Source organism: Octopus bimaculoides, chromosome 7 (genome assembly GCF_046866305.1).
Source record: "Octopus bimaculoides isolate indiv1 chromosome 7, ASM4686630v1, whole genome shotgun sequence".
Taxonomy (NCBI): Eukaryota; Metazoa; Mollusca; class Cephalopoda; order Octopoda; family Octopodidae; genus Octopus; species Octopus bimaculoides.
The window spans coordinates 34,380,012-34,390,735 of record NC_142934.1 but is presented as its reverse complement, the minus strand read 5'-3'; the positions used below and the strand labels follow the sequence as shown (position 1 = coordinate 34,390,735).

Sequence of the window (10,724 nt, the reverse complement as noted above, 5' to 3'; positions counted from 1 at the left end):
TGTTGTTGGGATTATTGAAACCGAAAAAATTGTTAGTGCATTCAGGCAAAAGATTCTGCCAGACTGCTCTCATACAGCTGTCTGTTACTTCTTTCAAGACTTGTGAATATTTTCAACTGTTTAATATCAATTTTTTCCCAAAATTCTTCAGGAGTGGTTGGATTATATCCAGTTATAACTTGAATTACCTGGGCAAAAGTTCTTCGCACATAATATGCTTTGAATGTAGAAATCACTCCTTGATCCATTGGCTGTAGTAAAAAAGTCGTACTTGGCGGTAGATATATAACCTTCACATTGCTATTTAAATCATTAAGCGAGGTGGGATGCCCAGGGGCATTATCTAAAATTAAAAGAACTTTGAAATCCAAATTATTATAATTTTCTTTTAGCAATATTTTTCAAACTTGGAAAAAAATTGAACTATTCTTCAAACAACTGCTTTGTCACCCAAGCCCTTTCATTTGCTTTCCAAATCACTGAAAGGGATTGCTTGTTACTGCCTTTTAATGCTCTTGGGTTCATTGTACAATAAATTAGCATCGGTTTTAATTTGCATTCAACTTTGGTAGAAGTATTAATCTATCCTTGGGTGCTTTATAACCTGATGTCATTGCCTCTTTTCTTGCCAGAAAAGTTCTTGTTGACATTTTTTTCCAGACTAGGCCAGTTTTGTTGACATTGAAGATTTTATGATAATCCTACCAATTTTCTTCAATTATATCCATATGTTGATAAATGGTGTTTTTTACTTATGGCCAACTGTACTTGAAAAATAAAATATGACACAAATAAATAAAATTCTTTAAAAAAAGCACCTATTATTTTTTTAATTAAAAACCAATCAAAATTTACTTTAACTTCTATGTTTTATTTTTATTACAGTGAAATATAAGATACTATAAAAAAATCAAGGAAGCAGTAAAAACACCCAAAACCCGTAGACTGCTGTTTTATCTTAGGAAAAAGTTGAATTATAAAATGCAAAAATAAATTAGAATGATCTGACTGATGCTTTTTTAAAAATCAGCTTTACAGAGTTAGACTCCACTGCAAAAAACACCCATTGTTTTTAGAAAATTTTTTTCTGATTTTGTTTTTATACAAAATGCTCTTTAAAAATAAGCATGTTTCAAAATGGCTGTGATATTCCTTTCTAATGCAGCCACAAGGGCTGAAATTTTGGGGGAATGGGTTTAGTTGATTACACCGACCCCCAGTGCTTGACTGGTACTTAATTTATCAATCCTGAATGGATGAAAGGTAAAGTGGACCCTGGTGGAATTTGAACTCAGAGCACAAGTGCGGGTGAAATACTGCAAAACATCTTGTCTGACTTGCTAACAACTCAGCCAGTTTACTGTCTCAAAATGGCTATGATATTAGAAGTGGAAATATTTTCATTTCAAAGATTTTGAGTGGTATTTTAATAGGTGAAACTTTATTTGATGATAATTTTTATTAAAAAAAAATGGGGTCCAGATCTTTTCAGTAAATTTGTGGAAAAAGAAAAAAACGGACAACTACACAAGTTTTGGTAGAATTTCAAGTTTTGTTGATTTATTTTGAATATACTAGTTAAGCAGTAGTAGGTGTGGCACATGACCTCATGCATTAAGGATTGGTGCAGCCAATGCTTCAAAGGGTTTGCGCAAAAAAAAACAAAAAAACACTTATTGAAATGAGCAATTCAAATTGACACCGCTTATATTAAGGGGCAGTCTCAAATATTTTTTGCGCATTAATCATGGAATTCTTGTATATATTTTGCAAATGTTTGTATGTACTTTTCTCGTGTCTTACTAACTACTTCAAAACGGTGCATCGTAAGAGGGAAACTATCTTCATTTTCAGACTCCTCATGTCTCAAAGCATATAATACTACACTTTTCATGGAAAATGGGGGAGGGTGGAATACTCGGAAATTCCCCTCTCCCCAACGTCTGTGTCTGGGGGGGTGAGGTGGACTGCATGCCCTAGTTTCCAAGTCACCCTTTGTTGCTGATATATATATATATATATATAGATGATTAAAATATTAATTAATCTATGGTGAACACAATCTCTTGCAAAAATCCAGGGCTAATGCAAAGGAATATAATAATTAAGATATTCTTATAAGTTACCTCATATGATCAGTGTATTTATTTTGAAATGCTGTTCAGATTCATGTAACCTCATATATTCTCATTCATAGGGCATGCTTGAAAAATTGTAAAGATCAAACCTCTTAACATGAAACCATTGGTTGCTTTGTTAATCCTCAAATAAAGAATATTTATCCACCAATGCAGTGTTGTGCATGTATTCTCACTGTTTGATGTTAGCAGATATATATATATATATATATATATATATATATATAGTTTTATGTATATAGATACTTTTTATTGATTTACACACACACATATATAGATATATACACCCCTATACATCCATATATATGTGTGTTTGTATAAGTACATATACATACATATATATTTACATACATAAATATCATTTGGAAACAATGGCACAGAGAACACAATTGAATTACTGTTGGGAGTGGAGTATCTAATGATTCAGATAAAGTCCTTGTTCAAGGTTAACATTTAAATCAAAATATTACAAGTGATGATAAATTGACTGTGTTGTGACTGTCATACACATACACCCACATATATACACGATGGGCTTCTTTCACTTTTCATGTACCAAATCCATTCACAAGGATTTGGTTAGCCAGGCTACAGTAGAAGATACTTGCCCGAAGTGCTGAACCCAGAATGATGTTGGGAAGCAAATGCTTGACCACACAGCTGTGCATGTACCTGTATGGGGGGAGGGGGAAGGAAGAGGCTTCCAGAAGTAGAATAACACTCAATCAACTACAAGAGTTCAGATGTTATAATGAAAACTACAGTCTTGCAAAATACAGTTACCCAGGGTTTTGTGAACAAAGCATAAATTTATTATGCCATTTTCAAGCTGAGAACAAAACTGTTTGTCAATTTGTTTTTAAAGCAAATGATGTTAGAACAGGGAATGCTCACAAGGAAGAAGACAGAAAGAAAAAGACAGGGGAGATAACCAACATTATAACAAACAAGATATCAATGTGTCTGATAGCCTATTTTTAAATTCTACCAAGATTTATTTCTAAAACTGTGAACAAAAAGAAAGTAACTCATTCCTGGAATTTATGTTGCTTTTCAAAAGAACACATTGAACATCTTTTTGACTTGTTAATATAGGGTTTGGTTTTGGAAAGGATTTGCCATCTGCTGTTGTAGTTGATCCCTTTGTCTATAAGTTTCCAAAGTAAAGCTGAGGGATGTACAACAACCCTTTCAGCTAATATATTAATGGGTCAAAAAGATGTTCAGTATATGTTCTCTTGGAAAACTATATCACTTAAAGAACTTAAGAGCCTCCAATGGCTACATAAATTCCAGGAACAAAATTTTTTCTTTATGTCCACATTTTAAGAAATAAATCTTGGCGGAATTTAAAAACAGGCCATAGGATAGATTGTCAGCTATTAATATTTTGTTAACATTTTTTTTAGTCTCATTTGTTGTAATGCTGGTTATTACCACTGGGTTTTTCTTTCTGTTTTCTTCCTTTTGAGTATTTTCTGTCCAAATGTCACTTGCTTTAAAAGCAACTAGCAAATGGGTTTTATTCTCAGCTTGAAAAATATCAAAATAAATTTATGTTTTGGCCACAAAACTTGTGGTTTTCATCATAACATTATATTATATGTATGTATGTATACCTATTTATATATCTACACGCACATATATAATCAAAATAAGTAATAGGATGTCAAGTATTAGTGCAATACAACTGTTTCAAGCGGCTCTGTTTAATTGAACAATGCAAGCACTACATCAATCTATAGACAGTGCCATCTTCAGTTGCAAGAAATATGGATTTTCAACAGACAAGATTATATTAATATAATTTTTCTCAAATATCTTATAGAGGATGAAGGAATTTCATGTTTCACTATTGCAGCAAGGATAAGCTAAGAGAAGAACAACTACAATTTTGGAGTGGCATGGAACACAATGAGGGTCATAGGGTTGTAATTTATTTCTAATTTTTTATCTACCTTCTTATCATCAACAAAAGATCTAAGAATAAAGAGCATTGTGAGTTGACAGCTCAGAGCTGGCTGCTGGTCATAAATAAGTATTACTAGATGTTTCTCCTAATCCTTAATTTCTTACTATGTATGTGTGTGTGTGTATGTATACATACATACATGATATATATATATATATATATATATATATATATATATATATATATATATATATATATGTATGTATGTATATATATGTGTTCCAAAATGGAGGTGAACACCTTTCTCCATGTGATTGGGTTGAAAAATTGTTAAGACATAAGGAAATTTTCCTACTTTTCTTAACATGAAACCAATGGTAGTCTTAATTCACAAGTAAAGAAATTATATCCACCAATGCAGTGTTGAGCACTCATTTTCACTGTACAACATTTATGTATATACATGTGTGTGTGTATAATGAATGAGGGAAATGGAAAATGGAGTTCATGAGAATCTTGATTCATCACAACAATCATTTCAACCCATCTTGCATTGGTCCCTTGCAGGTGGGATACTATACAACTGGTTGAGCTGCATCTTCTGATGCAGATGCATCTCACCAGGTGTCTAATTTCAAAGAAGATACCTTGCTAAATATACTCAATTTCACTTGGCAAGTTGTTGTTGCCTATAATGACAGGGGATGGATACAATTTCTAGGTTATAACCAGTTAACAGGTCTGGCTATAGTTCATACTGAATACATGACAGAGTAAAATAATAAAGGATAAAGAATTAAAAATGACAAAGGATAAGAACTAAAAGAGATAAAATGAAGAAAGATAGATATACATGTGTTGACATAAACACATATACAGATGTATATACACACACACACTCCAGTGGTCTTGTGAACATACATACCCAAGCTTACACTGTATTCAATGACATTTCCTTAATGGTGTAAGTGTGGGTATGTCCAGAAGACCACTGAGGTGTGTGTGTGCATGTAAATTTATCTATATGTGTGTGTATGTGTGTATGTATATATCTATTTGTATATGTATGTGTCTAGTGGTCAGGAATCCTGGCTTTTACCCAGGTGACCTGGGTTCGATTCCTGGCATGGGAACACAATATTTTCGTCCAACCTGTGCCAGCATGGAAAACAGACGTTAAACGATGATGATGATGATATATTATATATGTATGTGTGTATGTACATATATATATAAATTCAATTAGAGGTTAAATTAGGCTCATTAAGGGATGGTATTATCCAATGAATTACTGGTTCATTACCTAATATTTGTTGTGAATAATAATATTCATAAAACAATAGGTTTATGTATAAACTATGATTTAATCATTTAAAAGAAAATAAGAAAATGGAGGTATAGCATTTAATAAAAATTTATTATCTGCAAAAATTAAACATAGTCCCTTACAGCTGTTTCAATTAAGCCTAAAAAGATTAAACAGCTATTATTAAAATCATTATACTAGGCAAAAATATCTTCAGAGGGGTAGAAAAAAGATATATCATTAGGTCTTTATGTGTTGTATTTTAGAATCATCACAGCAGACTGAATATTATTTTATGGCTAATACTGGTATATGCCTGGGTTAGGGGGGTTATAGGGTGTTTTAGTGGGTGATGGATAATATGTGAATATAATTAGGGTAATAATGGGAAAATAATGGGTGATAGTGGGTGAATAGTAAATTACAGTGTGTTTATAAAATTGAGAGACACTCATATAAAAATAATACATAAACATATACTAACACCAAAGACTTTCATCTTTTAATTAGTGCACACACACATATATACATATCTATACATGTCTAAATATAATATATATATGCACTAATTAAATGATGAATGTTTTTGACCAGTGTTAATATGTTCATGCATTATTTTTAAATAAGTTTCTCTCAATTTTATAAACAACTTACTAAAGTATTTATCTCCTCACTTATATGATACTATTCTTCATTGTAATTTACTATTCAACCTCTATTTACCCATTATTATCCTAATTATATTCACATATTAACCATTACCCACTAAAACAACCTATAACACCCTAACCTAGGCATATACCAACATTAGCCATAAAATAATATTCAGTCTGCTATGATGATTCTAGAATACAACACTTAAAAACCTAATGGTATAACTTTTTCTACCCCTCTGAAGAGATTTTGCCTAATATAATGATTTTAATAATAGCTATTTCATCTTTTTAGGCTTAACTGAAACAGCTGTAAGGGACTATGTTTGATTTTTGCAGATAATAAATTTTTATTAAATGCTATATCTCCATTTTCTTATTTTACTTTTTTATATATACATATATATGTGTGTGTGTGTGTGTGTGTGTGTTGGGTCACTCCATAAATAATGTGATTTTTTTCAAATGTATGAACTAAAAGTTGGAGGGGGATGGAATAAACTACCTGCATCAACTTGCTATAAAAGCGGGTAGTAATTTTACCTTGTCCTTATTCTTAGTGCAAATTTTGAAGAGTGCAGTTCGATTTTAACAGTTATTTATTCAAAGCTATATTGGAAGTGACAATTTTGCTTTATGGGTTCAATTAAGGCAACAACATAGCAGAAAGAGCGAGGAAAATTAATGCAGTATTTGGGGATAGGACAATAAGTGTAAGCCAGTGTCAACAGTGGTTCCAGAAATTCGAAGCCGGAAACTATGGAAATTTCAAGCCTCATCCTGGAAGATCTTGCACGTCCTGCAAACCCTGGTGGAACAAAATCCCATCGTAACTGTTGATGAACTAGCAGAGAAGCTTGGATTTGGTCATTCAACCATTTATCGACACCTACATGCCATCGGAAAAGTCAGCAAATTGGGTCAGTGGGTTCCTCACAAACTTTCTGAGTCTAATTGTGCACAGAGAGTGAATGTGTGCTCTACTTTGCTGTCACATCTCATGAATGAACCTTTTGGACTGAATAGTGACTAGCGACAAGAAATGGGTTCTCTATAAAAATGTCAAGCGCTGAAGACAGTGGGTATGGAAAGGAGAAACACTGGTACCCCAGGCTAAAGAAGCTCTTCACCCATATAAGGTGTTGTTATCTGTTTGGTGGGATATGATAAGTTTAGTCCACTTTGAACTTTTAGACCTAAACCAAATGATAATGAAGGAGATCTATTGCGAGAAGCTTGAGCAGCTTAAGTCAACGCTAGAAGAAAAACAACCATTTTTGGTTTCAAGACGAAATATGTTCTTCTATCAGGATAATGCTCAGCCACATACAGCAAGGATGACATTCCAAAGACTGAAGCAGTTTGAATGGAAAACGGTGCCCCATCCACCATATTCACTGGACATTGCCCCATCGGATTATCATTTATTTCACAGTCTTCAAAATTATTTGGATGGAAAAAATATGAATTCTGTAGATGAGGTTAGAACAATACTGGAGGAGTATTTTTCGTCATGGAATAAGTGAATTTTGGAAGAGGGGCCTTGCAAGTCTACCAGACAGATAGAAGAGCACTGTAGAAAATGAAGGAGAGTATATTTTAGATTAAAAAAGAACTTTGTTTATCTTAGGTTTGAAAAATAAAAGAAGTATAAAAAAATCACATTATTTATGGGATGACCCAATATGTAAAAGAACACCAGCATTTATTTTTCAGCTTAATATTTATTCAAGTGATTGTACTAGGTTCCAGTTTGATTTGGCCTGGTTTCTATGGCTTGATGGCCTTCTTAATGTCAACCGCTTTACAATGTATGCTGGATGCCTTCAATGTGCCACTGACATGAGTGCTTCTGTGTGTGTGTATATATATATACACATACACACATATTGATTAAAATTTTTTTTTAAATTCATTACTCCCACCTCTTACTTCAGCAATCTTATTCTTGTCCTTCAGTTCCTCCTCACCCTTGCCAACTTCCCTTCCTCTTTTAATTTCTCTTTCCTACTCCTTCTCTCACCTGACATCTTAAACTTTGAACAAAGATTCTACCTGAAACATTGGACACTATAAAAAGTAATTTAACTGTGCTCTTTGTGCTATCATTTCTAAATAATACATATATATAAATATATATAAAGGGCATTAACTGTGTATTAATGCCTCACGCTATCGAGGGACTAAATAAGTAAAAAAACTACCAAAAATAAGTAACATATTTACCGAAAGCGAGGGAATGCAGCTTTTCTTATAAAGAATTTATCCTATATTATATTTTAAATAATTAGAATATATTCAGTGCTGAATATCATTCTGTATAAGCACATGTTACCGAGATGCAACTGGATAAATTCAAATCTCTTTCAGGGATATATAATTGTGAACAAAAGTCATCGTTACTGTGATGGCTACATCATGGTAGGTTGATTCTTGTTTATTTTTATATATCTTGATGATACGTGTACTGATGAACAAAAGAATACAGGTTACTTCACAGTTTTTTCTGTATTTGATTGAGAAACCAGTAGTCTACCGTTGAGTTAAATGTTTTTAAGAGATAAATTTTGAAAAGCTGCATTCCCTCGCTTTCGGTAAATATGTTACTTATTTTTGGTAGTTTTTTTTTACTTATTTTGTCCCTTGATAGCGTGAGGCATTAATTAATACACAGTTAATGCCCTTTATATATATTTAAATATATCTATGAAGAAACGATGAATCTTTTCATTACGAAATTTTTCGTTATTTTTTCATTATGAGGTTTTTTCACGCTGACTACTTGATAAATTCTTATAAAGAATTTATCCTATATTATATTATAATACATATATATATGTATGTATGTGTGTGTGTGTGTGTGTGTATGTGTTTGCATGAGTGTGTGTATATGTATATAGATACATATATGCATGTGTATGTGTGTGCATATGTATATGTGTGTGTATGTATGTGTGAGTGTATGTATGTGTGTGTGTTTGTGTGTGTGTGTGTGTGTGTGTGTGCTTGTGTATGCATGCATGCGTGAATATGTGCTGGCATGTGTGTACATGGAAATTGTTGAGGAAGGTTTTACAGCCAGATACTTCACTTTTCATTATTCTGCATATATGTATGTATCTGTGTGCGTATATATATGTTCACATACACACACACGTGTGTGCATTATATAATGTCAATATGTTAGATATATAGCTTAATAATGTAGTATAATGGTGTAGTGTTGTCTCTGTGGCATAAGGCACATTGTTACTGCTTTTCTGGGACAATTTGTGTCTGTATTAATGGTATATATTTGTTTTTCTGAAAGAAATAATGCTGTAGACAAAATATTATGTCGAAAGCAATGGAAAAAACACCGAGACCAAATTTAGTTGGATCACCAAATAAAGATTTCCAATCATCTGTGGGAAGAGAAAGAAAAAGGTTATATTAGTTTTCACACATCAACATTATTATCAGCACCATATATATGCATGTATGTACAACAGACACGCATACATATATATATATATATAACATCATCATTGTTTTAACATCCACTGTTCTATGTTTGCATAGGCCAGACAAGTTTATTGAGGCAGACTCTTTATGGCTGGATGCCCTTCATGTCACCAACCCTCACCAGTTTCCAAGCATGGTAATATGTCCCCATGGGCAGACATGATTTTGCAGAATATTGGAAACGAAGGACATTCATATACAATAATTCTATGTTTGATGGACACAAACATACAGGCACACACACACACACATTATTCTTTAACAAGAATAATGTTAACAGTGACACTGAAGCTTTTGGCCAGCTAAGCCATCACTGGATTTCTTGAATTCATCTTCGCTTTATGAGGTGATATCAAAATGTTCCCAGACTAGTTCTGTAGCATACTAACTGATGGTACCACACAGTTGCATGCACAGTGAGAGCTAGCAGTGACCTTCATGAGGCACTGTGTTGAGTAACATCACTGTGTTTACTTTGAAAGTTGTGAAATTTGCTTTTTTGTCATGAACAAGAAGTTGGAACAAAGAGTTAACATGAAATTTGGTGTTAAACTTGAGAAGTCTGTTACAGAAGCATTGAGCATGCTTTGGCAAGCTTACGGTAATGAAGCAATAGGTCATATGCAATGTTTAGAGGAGCATAGGCACTTCATAAGTGGAAGAACATCCCTGGATAGTGAAGAGCAATCTCGAAGTCCTGCCACTAGCATCACTCCTGGAAATGTGGAGAAAATTCATCAGTTTGTGCATGAGGATCATTAGAGGACAATCAACAACATCGTTGGTGTTGTTGGTCTGTTGTATGGGTCTGTGCAGGCAATATTGATGTTTGAATTGAACATGTGGTGTGTCTCTGCCAAGTCTGTTCCCTGCCTGCTGACCACTGAACAGAAAGAATATCATGTCAAAGTCTGTCAAGATCTCTGTCAGTGTGCCACTGATGACCCAGCCTTCATGTTGAGGATCATCACCAGTGAAAAGAGTTGGGTCTGCAGGACCCTGAGATGAAACATCAGTCGTCAAAATGGAAAAGGCCTTCATCTCCATGAAGAAGGCACAACAGAGCATGTTCATCATTTTTTTCAACATCCGTGATATTGTGCACTGATAATTCATACCCCAGGGCTAGACCATCAATTGAGAGCTCTACTGCAACGTTTTGAAGCATTTGAGGGAAGACATAAGGTGAAAGCGACTGGATATGTGGGGCA

At 33.5% G+C, this 10,724-nt stretch overlaps 1 protein-coding gene across 3 annotated transcripts in view; it reads right to left on the bottom strand.

Annotated features, from left to right (window-relative positions):
* Nucleotides 1–850: 850 nt before the first annotated feature.
* Nucleotides 851–10,724, bottom strand: part of LOC106878734 (cystinosin homolog) — a 107,154-nt gene continuing 97,280 nt past the window's right edge. For all 3 annotated transcript variants that reach the window (XM_089355140.1, XM_089355142.1, XM_089355141.1), the window contains one exon: nucleotides 851–9,413. In XM_089355140.1, coding sequence (XP_089211266.1) covers nucleotides 9,259–9,413 — 155 coding nt within the window. In that variant the 3' untranslated portion in view covers nucleotides 851–9,258. The remainder of the gene's footprint in view (nucleotides 9,414–10,724) is intronic.